The 13705-nt window shown below is 41.1% G+C and overlaps 1 protein-coding gene across 3 annotated transcripts in view; it reads right to left on the bottom strand.

Annotated features, from left to right (window-relative positions):
* The window catches only part of LOC115018977 (sodium-driven chloride bicarbonate exchanger-like), a 43950-nt gene that overhangs the window by 2105 nt on the left and 28140 nt on the right, over nt 1–13705 (bottom strand). For all 3 annotated transcript variants that reach the window (XM_029448269.1, XM_029448278.1, XM_029448288.1), the window contains 14 exons: nt 13278–13378; nt 11215–11389; nt 9320–9453; nt 8920–9165; nt 7050–7155; nt 4921–5082; nt 3956–4069; nt 3166–3327; nt 2786–3037; nt 2473–2541; nt 2212–2385; nt 2008–2130; nt 1837–1901; nt 921–1034 (listed from right to left, as the gene is read on the bottom strand). In XM_029448269.1, coding sequence (XP_029304129.1) covers nt 921–1034; nt 1837–1901; nt 2008–2130; nt 2212–2385; nt 2473–2541; nt 2786–3037; nt 3166–3327; nt 3956–4069; nt 4921–5082; nt 7050–7155; nt 8920–9165; nt 9320–9453; nt 11215–11389; nt 13278–13378 — 1997 coding nt within the window. The remainder of the gene's footprint in view (nt 1–920; nt 1035–1836; nt 1902–2007; nt 2131–2211; nt 2386–2472; nt 2542–2785; nt 3038–3165; nt 3328–3955; nt 4070–4920; nt 5083–7049; nt 7156–8919; nt 9166–9319; nt 9454–11214; nt 11390–13277; nt 13379–13705) is intronic.

Here is a 13705-nt window from a genome sequence, read left to right as displayed (position 1 = left end):
AATCCAAAAATGGAGAAAAATCTTGATGTATGGAAGTAAACGGGGGCCGCGTTTATGAACAGCAAAACTGTTTCAAAAAATATGTTTACAAACTCTCACACGACTCGTGCAGGATCATCTCAATCTCAATAACTGTTTTGTTATAGTTTTGCTGATGTGAAACGCAGCAAAGCAAATTCTTCAAGAATTCAAGGCAACATGTGGTGAATAATTAATAAACAAATGATCATTTTGTCGGTAAAGTATTCCTTTATTGCCCAAATATCCTGTGATATTGAAATAAACTAAGAGCGCTACTCCTGAATGAGATATAAAGCTATCAATTCAAAAACTTTTACAACATGCAAAAAACTTCCTACAATGTGTCCTCGAAGTAACATGCACACCCAGGCCATGCTCCGTTGTAAATCCACCAACATCCATTTATGTCCTATATTTATTAAGTCTACTATCGTATCATAACTTGCAGCATAGACTAATCATCATGCAACAATCACCAGTCATTAGCAGCACACAGAAGACACAGGACACGACTCTCCATGCCAACAGGGACTGGGAGCAGCTTACCTTTGGGATTTCAGCTTCTGAGAGGTTAGGAAGGGGAGCTTAGGGGTGGAATGGAATGAGAGAGGCAGGCGGGAGACACTATGTTAGTCTACTCCGTGGGAAATATGTGAGGGCAGGGCTGCTCTTAGATAAACCAGCTTTATCTAAACATACTAGCTCCTCACTGTCCTGGAAAAATACAAAGTAAAGGTTCCATAACATTTTAATAATAAACACCTGCCACGTTAACACCCAAAGACATCATTTTCCCATTGAAATGTACTTTTTTGAAGTCTGCAAAAATACATTGGCATGATTAAGTCTCTATGCAGCCCTCCGATGTATGTGTGAGTAATGTGGATAAGGAGACTAACCTTTTAGCGCTTGGTTCCTTCTTCACGACCTCACCAGGGTTGATATTCTTCCACACATTTCCGAAAGATCCTTTAGACATCTCATCAGTGATGTTCACTGTGGCTGGGTCACTCCTTAAAACACACACGCAGGAGGACAAACATTAATATGGTCTCCTTAGAAACAGGCCCACTTAAGGGTAAAAGGGTCGAGAAAGCTGCAGTACAAGAGCTGCTCGCATCAAACTAGCTGTTGTAAGATTTCTAAAGCAATAGCGACAATTTGCGAAATACGTTTATCCACTTTCTTGCAGTGAGATAGATGAGAAGATTCATATCTGTACAGTAAATATGAAGATAAAGAAGACTGTTAGCTTAGCTTAGCTTAGCATAGAGACTGGAAACAGAGGAAACAGCTAGCCTGGATCTAGCAAAGGGTAACACGATCCACCTAAAATCTTTAACGCTCAGCATTTAATGCATAAAATCACATTTGTTTAATCCATTCACAAACACAAATGTTTCTCACGAACAATGTATCCAGCTCAAGAATGTGGATATAGATTCACATTTTACAGTAACAGCTAAATACTAAAGCTAAATACCGTTGAGCCTTGACACAGCTAATGCTCTCTGATTCCATCTTAATGTGATTCACTTACAGTACAGTACAATGTTTATGTAGCAGTTTACATGAAGATTTCACTACTGACATAATTGCTTTTGAAGGACGCTTGGGCTCCAAAATGACTTACTTTTCGGGCGTCCCGGTAGCTCAACCGGTAGCACAGGCGTCCCATATACAAAGGCTGAGTCCTTGCCACAGCGGCCACTGCTGTATGTCGTTCCCCTTCTTTCTCTCCCCCTTTCACAATCTGCACTTCACTATCATAAAGGCATGAAAAGCCCAAAAATATAACTTAAAAAAAAGACTTACTTGCAGGGTCCCTCCATTGGCACTTGTACAATGCCTTCTTCCTCAGCAATAATACTGTGCTCTTCCTGAAGAACAGAAACAAGAGGAAATGTGAAACGCTGCATGGATAGCAGCTTTGCCACTGCAGGGGTGGAAATGTAAAGTCATCAAGTCAAGTGTCTATTACTGCACCTCTTCTGCTGCATCCTCCAGTTTCTTCTTCTTCCACTCTGGTATCAGGTCATCCAGCCAACTCAGCTCTCTCTTGGTGAAGATGAGGTCCAGTAGCTTACGAATGAACACCAGCGCCAAGACCTGATGCCACAGAAACAGACGTCAAGCAACCATATGCACACAAGTATACAGTACATGCATACAAAAATACACTGCGCTTACCATCATGGGGAAGACGATGGCAGCCTTGGAGGTCTTGATGACCCAGAGCAGGACCAAACAGCTGAGCTGGACGATGGTGAAGAGGTGCACCTTCCTCAGCGGGACGTGGCGAAGGTAGATGAAGTCTGGCTGATGTTTGGCCGGCATGCCGAACAGCTTCAGACGGTCAAAGAACTGCACAGATAACAAGAAATCATCCTGTATCGTCTCCTCCATTACTTCTTCTAATAAATGACCAGCAGGCAAATATTCCTAGCTCACCTGTATGCCTCTGAGTGAGGAAGCCCCCATGTAGAGAAAGACTCCGTACAGCACAGGCATGGGGATAAACTGGAGACACATAAATATTCAGGATCAGGACTCAAACTGACGGCATATGAAGGCAATTGTAGGTTTAAAAAGAATAACAATAATTATGCGAGAAAGAAAAAATCTGAAATTATCTGAGATTATAAAGTCACAAATTAACGAGAAACAAATGTGGTTTTTTTGTCAAGGAATCATTTTATATATTATATAATTTTATATAAAATAAACTGAAAAGACATGTTGGTGTATATTTTCATCCCCTGACCTTTAGCACAGAGGTCATGAAGACGGAGCAGCCCATCAGGGTGAAGATCATGAGGCCGGTGAAGCGCTGCTCTCGGATGCCCAGGAACTTGGGCTGCTCCCCGGGGGCCGAGCACTCCGACTCCAGCTTCAGGCTGTTCACGTGGGAAATGGAGAGCACGGTGGCTGCCACGAACCACGGCAGGCCCATCACCGAGCACACGCCCAGCATCACGCCCACCACAAACAGGTCCAGGTGGTAGCCACAGCCTTTCTGCAGGGGCAGGACAAAGACCGTGAGGTTTAGATTCAGCAGAGTTATTAATACAGGATGTATAGAAGGAAACACACCAAAGTTGGAAGAACGACTTCCCAACTCGGGAAATGGGACAGTTTAAATACCTTTAGTTTGTGCTCCTTCCTGTTGATGATGACGGCTGTGATCTGCTGGTCCATGAAGATGAGGATGGTGCAGAGCAGAGCGGGGAGGACGGTGATGATGGTGGTCCACCAGGGGTTGGGCCCCACAGGGTTTATGAGCCAGCCACGATCATCCCTGGTAGGCTGGGGAGAGTTCAAAGAAAAAGGTAAAGATGAGAAAATAATGTGATGATGTGTAGAGAATATTATTCAAGCCTCCTGAGCTATATGTTGGACTTCCTACAGACTAGCTACATGGCTTTGACTTTACTTACATTCTTCTAATACTAATACTTAAATACTTATTTGAGCAAAAGGAAATCATTTAAATTATTTATTGGCTCTTAACAACCAAACACATGACAGAATTAGGAAAGATGAACAAGAACAGTTTGCAATCGTCCCAAAAAGATTTAGATGCCTTAACAAGACTTTCTGACCACGCTACCGGTCTGAGGTGCATTTCTCTGACTGTCCAGATACAATAACTCTGCAGTCAAAAAGGAATAATATCATCAGTGATGAAGTCCCTGAAGAAAAGAGTGAATCATGTCCAACAAGTGAAGTTGAATATGCACATTGCAAGGAAACATTTCACAGGCCGGCTAAGAGGCCACAATCAACTGTGATGCAGTTGCTCAGATTCAAGAATGTTTTACTTCTAGTATCTGTTTTTCTGTTGTTTGATCAAATGTGTACGTCTTTTGAGATTCCAGATCTAAAAGTATAAGATTTCCAATAGATGCACAGAACAGCTTTCATGTGGACTCACTTTGAACTTGCTTGGGACCTGCAATTTCGGTGAAGGGATCCCCAGGGCATAATCTACAAGAACCATAGTCAGGATGGTGATGAAGACAGCAAAGTCACTGATGATGGCCCGCACCTGCAGGAAACAAAGACACACACTCTTCACATGAAGCCGCAATATTGTAGACAAACCTCCTCAGGTGCTGCATCACTTAACAAACTGAAGGCAGTGTCAGACAAAGGACCTGCACACTGTACTGAGGTCCCTGTGATGGGCATTAATACACATGCTAGTGTGATCTTGGTCATTTAACATATTATTATTATTACTTTCTATGTACTATTGTTCTATGTTATATGAACATTGTTTTCTTTTTTGATAATGTGTGGAATATATTTGCTCTTTCCATAGAGGCCTGTTTTGTCCCCTGCATGGGAGCATCACACAGCTGTTGTCCAGCTCTGCTCTGATTGGTCCAGTCTGAGAGTAGCTTCACTATCAGTTATGCAGCTCACAACCAGCATGTTTGTGTCTATAAACGTCTTGTTCAGCTTCAAATATATTGATTTGTCTCTGTTAGATTGAAATATTGTTCTGTTAAAATACATTTTACTGGGAGCTGTAAAACAATATCTGTTGAAGTTCCTTTTTCTGACTTGTGACATATTGCACCACAGCCAGACTACAGTCCTCACCACAAGGGGGCGCCAGTATACTGTATATTAGTGTGCCAGGATCACGCCACATATTGGCTCTTGAGTGTCATCTCAATGATAAATCATGGAAAATGCAGACATAGAATGGCCACACAGACTGCAGGCATTTTGGCTGTGACACAAAACAACCAATAGATGGCAGCAGAATCTAAACTGACAGAGAAATCTGTGGCAAGTGAAACAATTTCAGTCCCAAAACAAAATGAGAGTAAATGGAGTGTACAAGTAACGAAACAGACCATACAGGCAGGACTACAGTGTGGTACGTACCTTGGTGGGGAAGTAGCGGCTCGTCTTGAACTCCTTGAGGAACGCGGACATGAAGACGGTGGAAAAGAAGAGGACCACGCACCAGAAGAGGACGTCGGGGACGTAGGGGCCGTGGGGGCCGCAGGCGCTGCCCTCGAACTCCCCGTGAAACATCTCGCACTCCTACTGGCACCAGAGGACACGGTGGTGATGATGGTGATGGTGATGGAGGTGATAATAATAATAATAATAATAATAATTAGGGTGTTGATAATGATGCCAATGAAAAGGATTTGAATGGCAGCGGAGATAATGGCGATGATGGATGTCGGTGGTGAATTAGTGGAGTGTGAACAACATTCAGTTTTGATTTATTCATCACTCTATGCTTTAAATATCTGTATAGTACATGATTCAGCCATTTGCCACAATCCCAATGGCCTCCCGTGCCCCTCAAAATATTCGCTTTTATACCGCTATACCATCTACAAGCTTGTGTAGGAGGGACGCAGCACGCCACCACTGGCATGACTTATTTGTGTCTGAGTGAGAGAATCCACTCTTCACACTTCCTCTCCATGCTCATTCTGCACGGATAAATCCTGTGAAATCCTGCCCACATGTTCTTAATCCCTGCCTAGACTTATGACGCTTCTTGATGAAGCAAAGTGTGAGAGACACAACACTGTGCCAGAGACTGAAAGAAATACCCCAACTTTAAAGGTTTTTTTTAGGCCCTGTCACACATATCCATATGCCGGCGCATACGAAATATCGGCAATAGGTTGATATAAATTAAGGATAAATTGTGATCGTTTGAAGGACGCAGACGATACGCCGAACACGCCAGACATACACAGTTCCGTATGGCAGAAACATGCTGGCGTATATGAAAATTAGCTCAAAATGTGTCAGAGTCCAAATACGTCCAACGTTTCCACAGCGGTGTTGTAGCTGACACATATATAACAAATACATAACAAATTATTATACGTCAAACATTGATAGCGTATCACTTACCTACTTAAAACGTATCAGAGCCTCTGGCCAACGGAGCTGGAAAAGTGCCATTTGGTTCACGTCATGCTGGAGAACGGCTAGAATGCTGAACGCTAGCTGTACTGTAGAAACACGTTTAATAAATCAGGAATAATCTTAACATAGGGTCGGAATAGGTTATCCACTCGTTATCAATACATTGGCTGTAGGATTCACCGTCAGCTGACGTAGCCTATATCTAACGTACCTCTAACGTAGTCACGTAGGTATTCACGTACTATATTTACGTAGGTAAGTATTCACCTACGTATTCCGTATTCGCGCATGTCTAACGTAACGTCACGTCTGCATATCTTATGAAGCACACGTCGGGTACGTCCGGTAATTTTGAACATGCTCAAAACATCAGCGTTCAACAACGCACTCCAGCGTAACACAGTGAGCTCTTAACGATAACTACTTATACCTTACCTTATATCAACGTACACCAGTGTGTTGCCGATATTTTGTATACGCCATATTTTTGTATATCTTATGCATTCGTTGGGCATTCGTCTGATACATTTTGTATTAGGAAGTGATACTCTATCAATAGGTTAGACATGCGTATCTGTATATGTTCACTTTTCCGATCCGATGAAAAGTTGGACGTATTTGGACTCTGACAAATCTTCACATGCGCTGGCATACGTTTCTGTCATACGGAGATGTGTGACAGGGCCTTTAAGGAGCTGGGTAAGGAGCAGATGTGCTCCGTTAGTGTTAGCGGTCCTCTTCTCCGCTCCACTCAGAATCACACAGGCTGCTTGTTGTTATCAGATCCAGAACTTCTCTGGAATCTTTAACCATCATTAGAAGTCTAATTGAAAGCAAGATCCAAGGATCTCAAGGCCATAGATAACACTTATTTCTGTGTAACTTATGTCATGGCCGGACTATGAAACAATAGGCCACTGGCCACAGACATGCACGGTCTCATTGTGGTTGTTTTGTGTCCCTTTGTAGTCTTTTTGAGTCTCTTCCTGGTTGGTATGCATCTCTTTGAATGACATTCTGTAGGTAAAGGCCAGGGGGCCCGTTCACTAATCCATCCATGATTTATGTACAGCTACTTTTGCTATAATTTACTCCAAATGTCAAGGGTTCCTTACCTTGACCTCCAGCATAGTCCAGTTGACCTGTGAGGCTGTGATGTTACTCTCGTCCCAGTACCGCAGCGTGTCATTGCTGGGGTTAATGGGCTCCACACAAGCACACCTATGGGAGGATATTTGAGAGAACAAGATGAATATACTAATCTGAAATAAAATAAGTTAATTCATAAAGACAAGTCAGTCCCAGTTATTAAGAGAAAGGGGACACCTATTGAGGACCATTTGTGTTCACAAACACACAATATTGTGCATCTAATACGGGAATACATTTCATCTGAATAGATGCATGTTCACATTGTGCTCTAACATACTATGGCAGCTTCAACAAGGAAATACGATCAGCAACTGTCATTCAGGGTGATAACAAATGTCCACCAAATATATCTGCAAATATACATCTGCTGTGTAAGTAATCTGAAGTGCCATTCACGGATATTAATAATTGTCAGTTCATGTGTTGAACTGAAATGCCAAACAAATTCAGTGTTTTCAGCCTCTCAGAGCATTTGCTGAGTTTCTTAGTGTTCTCAGATATTAAAGTAAAACACCTTTGGATTATTTAATAGGAAGATCAATATGTTTGCTTGGGCTTTTGAAAGTTTGTCCAATTTTCTGACATTTCATAGATCTAACAAGCAATTTAATAATCTAGAAAATAATAGACGGATTAGTATCTGTAGGAAAAAAATAATTAGTTGCAAAATGGTTGCACTCGACACTTCTGACATGTTCTTCTGCTGGCATTTTACAAAAGTAAATGTCAGCATCCCCTGCTGTCCACCACAGCAGAATAGAAAAGCACAGAAGGAGCTCTTGGCTTGACACAGCCACTAGCCAGTTTATGTGGCTCCTGACACACACTCAACATGGGATTATTCATCATAATGCAAAACCCATTACAGAAAGACTGGACAGTGTGTGTACTGTACCACCGCACCATCTGCCGTTTGATGATGCCGCAAAACACTGGGAAATGTGCTCAGTTGGGTAAACGGTGACAACATGAAAGCTTCCAGGGTTAGAGTGGAGATTTAACATTTTCCAAAAGATATTTACAGTAAGTGGCTCATTTATTGAATTCATTCTAAATTCATCATTGTAATACTGAATGTGTGCGGCGGTCCTTTATTTTATACTGCAGTTCTTCAAGAGTTTCATTCACTGACCAAATATATCTAAGACTATTTTTAATATTCAACAACAATCTGGATTCTTACTTATTTCTCTTCATCTATACTCAGCGTTGTTTCTATTTTCTAACTGTGTGTCCTCTTCACATTGATTCTATATTGTTGCCAATAGTTTTTCTTTTGTAAAATATTAATGTTTTTATCAAGTTGTTTTATTGTAGTTCAAACTAATCCCCGTCCGGCTTGTGAACGTTTAACAAAAATACAGAAAATCCATACTTCTGTGAATTAAAGTTTTGATCATTTTCATTATAAAGTCATTTGTTGATTCATTTATTTAATAGTTGAGCAGCCAGATAGTGACGTAACTGAAGAAAACTTTAAAACGTGAGGATTTTATAAGGATAATCTTTTTTCTAAGCTGATTTGTGGAAGTTATTTAAATATGAACATGGGAGAAAAATATCCTTTGGAAGTTTAAGTCACACTGAATCTAAAAATATATGAATCATGTCTGTGTTCAGATTTGACTGATTTATTGTTCAAAAGGAGAGCAAATCCCCCGACACGTCTCTGAGCCCTTTAACTCTCCCTCTCAGTTTCACAACCTCTATAACATTTCAGAAAATAGTGGAAAATGCCAGAATGTATCTTCAAATGCATCTCGTTTTTATCAGTTTAACAGTCAAAAACTAGAGTCCTAGAAACAAAAAAAAGGATTTCAAAAGAGCACTCACGAGTACTGTGTGAGTGTCTGAAGGTTGTTGTTTTTATTGATGGGGTAATGCACCCCCAGGTGGAGCAGCTTCTCCAGAGCCTCGTAGATGAAGATGATGCAGATCAGTGCAGCGAAAGCTTCCTCGGTGAAGCGTGTGATGTAACAGACAAGCGAGCTGGCATCCGTGGCTACCAGCAGTAGACAGAGGAAGGCCGTCCACAGGCCGATACAGGCCCTCAGGGAGAGGTAGGAGAGGCCATACTCCCTGAGAGAGACAGAGTGAAGGGATACGCATTAAATATTCAATCCTGACTCGAGCAGAACACACATCCACCATCGACACGGAAAATGTTCTACTATCAACAAAAAACACAATTTGAAGTGGAAAAAAAGAGAAAGAGAAAGAGAAGAGAACCTACTTGCAGAACTTGAAGAGGATTTTCTCAAAGACAAGAACCGGCCCAGTGCTGCCCAGGATGGTGAGGGGCTGACCGGCAAATATAGAGTAAGCTATTCCAGTCATGGACGCACCAAACAGGGACTCAATAGCGCTCTAGGGACACAGAAAATAATGCTCTGATTCAACTGGTTAACGCTGTTACTTCAGTCAAACACTGGGCTTCAACACAGAGGGGCTTTGAGCTAAATGTTAACGGCAGCATGGCGTGGTCCACATTACACTTAAATATCTGTTTATTTATTGCAAGTAATATCATTATCGTGATATTCAACAATATAATCGCATATTTATATATATATATATATATATATATATAATATATATATATATATATAAATATGCGATAATATTGTTGAATATCACGATAATGTGTGTATATATATATATATATATATATATATATATATATATATATAAAAAAAGAAATATATATATATATACACACATATATAATGTCAAAGTGAAGCCGGAACTTGTTTTAGTTAAGCAAGAACAACTTCATTGAAAATCCCATTTACATTTGTACTACTGCACATTTCCCAGCCCTGGAACATAACCTTACTGAAAAGTATGTTATGTAGTACACTCCGTTTGCTTAGGTAAGGAAACAATCTGATATTGTTTATTCAACATTTCTGTTTTCTGAAGCCTTTAACAAACACCATTTATCATAAAGCCAAAGACAAGCGTGGCTAAATTGTCACAGTTCAACCAAACAGAGATTATAATGTATAATTGTAATGTTGTATATGACTTAGCATTAAACACAAAGTGGGGCTGAGACTGATGGAAATGTCATTAGTTTTGCAACTAATACTAGTTTTGGTCATAAACCAAAGTATTGGACAAAGAGAAATTGTAATCTGATCAGTCAGAAGATCTGAAACGTTATTACAATTCATCCTTAGGGGGCTGAATCTGCGAACCAAATATCATGGCAATCCATCCAGCAGTCTTTGAGACATTTAAAGCCACTTATGGTGGTGCTAGACCATGTCATAGGATTCATCCTCTGGGGATCATGAGTGTCTGCACAAAACGTCATCCAATAGTTGCAGAGATATTTCAGTCTGGATCAAAGGGGTTAAACGTCTATTCAACAGACTGACATTGCCATCCCTTGAGCCACACCGCTAGCATGGATAAAAACACAGTGCAAGTTTATTGTACTATATCGTTTGTTAATGAATAAGACGTTTATGGAGAGAAGTGAAGCAACATTAGAAATTTAAGGGAGAGTGTGTTTCCTTCACTCAGAAACTAGTTTCAAGGTGCCTTTAAGCAAGACGTGTCTACCATTTGATTCAGGTTGCAGTCCTCCCCAGATACTAGGACTATATATATATATATATATATCTATATCTATATATATATAGATATAGATTAAAGAAAACATCTGACCTTGGTTGTTTCAAAACTTAATTCTCATGACTTTAATGTCCATGAATGTACAATGACAAAGGGATGGTATGCTAATGTTGGGTTTACAACTAGTTTAAAGTGCCCCCAAGTGGCCAAAAAAAAGAAGTGGACATAGTCACCGTGACGTCCCCCATTGACTTGTGGACTACGGTTTTCAAGCGTTGAGTTTGGCATTTTTGCAGTCGCGAACTGTCAATCGCAAGGTAGCCACGCCCTAAAGCATACACTGTTTTATCATCTATTTTACTCTAAATACGACCATAATTTACAAAATGACCATAATGCTGTATTGAAGAAGACAGGAAACGATTTTAAGGCTCTTCCGCATTGGCTTTACTTTTCAGACCCGCAGGTTGCCGCTTGGTTATTGTAGGTTTTGAGACAAAAACATTTAGCTGTGATTGTAGAATCTCTAAAGATGTTGCTTCTTACCACACGTCCTTCTGTGGCCTCACCCAGAAGTCCTCCAAAGGTGATGACCGGTGACATGCAGGCGCAGTAGAGGAAGAGGAAGGATGCCAGACACTGCAGACTGATAGCATCCGTAAAGTCGGAAAGGTAGTGAGGAGCCTTTCGCTTGATGTCCATGAAAAACCCGCCAAAAAACCTGAAGTGAAACAGGGATTTTATGAAACGACTGCACGCAAACATAAAGGTAAACGTATAGTAATATGAAAACCACAAATTGCATTCGGGGTTCTGTGAACACAGACATTGATACGACATGAGAGGTATGAATCTTCTCATCTAATTTATTCAAGGAAGTTATGCTTATTTATTTTATTTTTAAATAAACTGTATCATGTTCTAATACTGCCTCGATTCAGACCTCATCAACTGCAGTATGGTGCTACTAACAAATGTGTGATCTTAGCATAGGAGTAGTGAGAGTACTAGCACATCTATTGTGTTGTGTATTTATAGTGTTACTCATGTAAACCACAAGACAACACTGAGCCTTCGCACTAATTTTGAATACTATCAGCCGATTAAATGGACACTATCAGTGGTTATCACTATCATTCTGCATCAAATAGCCTAAACTGCACCCCCCACGACGGAAAAATGAAAGTGAAACATAAAATCAACACGTAACACGTTGTAAAACTGAATTAAATGTAAAGCTTGAATACAAACAAGACAACTTCTTTAGTTCGAGGCAACAAAACTACTAGGTTAGGTTTAGGAAAAGATTGTGGTTTGGGTTAAAATAACTAAGTTTGTAAGAGGAACTTAACGTTGTGAACACAAAGAGAACAACACAATGTTGGTTTCACACCTGACACTAACACCAGTCTCCAGGGTGAAAGTCTTGTGCTCTTCATACTACGTCACCAGACCTCCGACTTTGCTCCTGTCATAATTACTACGGTCACTAGAAGGGTGCCATGGATTGGTTTCAATGGTTCCTCATGCATAAACCTAACCAACAAAAACTAACGAAGGCAACAAGTACTAGCCAATCAGAAGCAGAGTAGACTGGGTCATGCCTTCGCCATAGTAGCAGACCTTCAGAGCAACGGCTGTTTGTTTTCAGAGTGACCAAAAGTTTCCCTCCAATGGGACATTTTTTGGACTACTGGGGTTTCAGAATAATGGACACTGGGAACATTGTGCAGTCCGAGGCAGAGGTCTGTGTAGTCTTCTTCTATTCCTTCTTTCTGTAATCAAACGTGTGGATGGATGATAAAACCTAAAAGTTGGTGTTCTGACCTACATCTATAAGACTAATAGCAGCTGATGACCCCCGGTGTACTCAGTGTGTGTTCACATCCACGTCAGCGTGTCTGCGTACAGTTGTCGACTCACGCATCTATCTTTAAATGACTCTCAGCCACAGTGAGCAGACTCTCCTACTGCAGTGAGCCTGGGCCATGGTGAACTAGACTAGCTGGAGGTTGCCATGGCAACAGGTGGTGGGACGTTATGATTATTTCAGTCTGAGCCAGCGAAGCCATGTCCCAGGAGGTGGAGGGGTTGGAGGGGTTGGGGGGGGTTTGATAACTGAGACTGAGCTTCCGGCCAATCTTAGCTGGGATGAGAGGCTGAACCGCAGCTCAGCAGCAGCACATCATCCACTCATGTGCTCACATGCAGACCTGACATCCCTGCACACTGCACCATCATTGTTCCAAGCTGGAGTTCAAAAGAACCCAGCTTGTCATTAGGTCATTTATGGGTGATGACAACATTCTGTCTCTTCATCTTTTAATCCTTTCTGTGAATGCTAATATTTGCCTTGTCACATAATGACTTTATGTGTGGGTTAGAGTGCTGTAATATCTAAAATCACAATGAATTAAAACTGAAAGAAAAAGGTGTTAAAGGGTGAGGAATGATAATGGGCCAGTAGGGTAGTCCGGTTTGTAAGAGAGCTAAATTTATAGTTTGGGGACAGTGAGGCAACTAACAGGCGACAGGAAGACGGGGACAAAGAGCTTCAAGAGCCTCGAGGCTGTACAACACAAATCACACCGTCTCCATCCAACACTAACCTCCCAGTGCGCTGGAGCTCAGGGCCATCGTGTCCTCCGTGTTCCTCCGACTCTCCAAGATCTGTTACACCGTTGGGAACAGGGGGAATCTTCCGCTTTTCCTGTGTGGTTAAAATCACTGTCAGTCAACTGTCTGTGACAGGCCGTCATCATGACAGTTATTCCAACGTGCTTTGAACCAAGCTGAAAGGCCAAAGGATTGATCTCTTATGCATGAATGTAGCAGTTTGTAACACAGAGTTCATCAGCATAACAATATAATTGCACAGTGGTATGTCATTAATTTACCACATGAGCGTAATGAAAAAATAAAAACTTTTTTTTTTTTTTTATCATCTGGAGCAGCTTTCTGTTAGGTAACACTCCCAAAGAAGATGGCAGATTTTCAAAGTAGACAAAAATATCCAATGGAGGACAAATGTTTTTTG

The sequence above is a fragment of the Cottoperca gobio genome, chromosome 2 (assembly GCF_900634415.1).
Source record: "Cottoperca gobio chromosome 2, fCotGob3.1, whole genome shotgun sequence".
Classification (NCBI taxonomy): Eukaryota; Metazoa; Chordata; class Actinopteri; order Perciformes; family Bovichtidae; genus Cottoperca; species Cottoperca gobio.
This window is presented reverse-complemented; position numbering and strand designations above follow the sequence as displayed.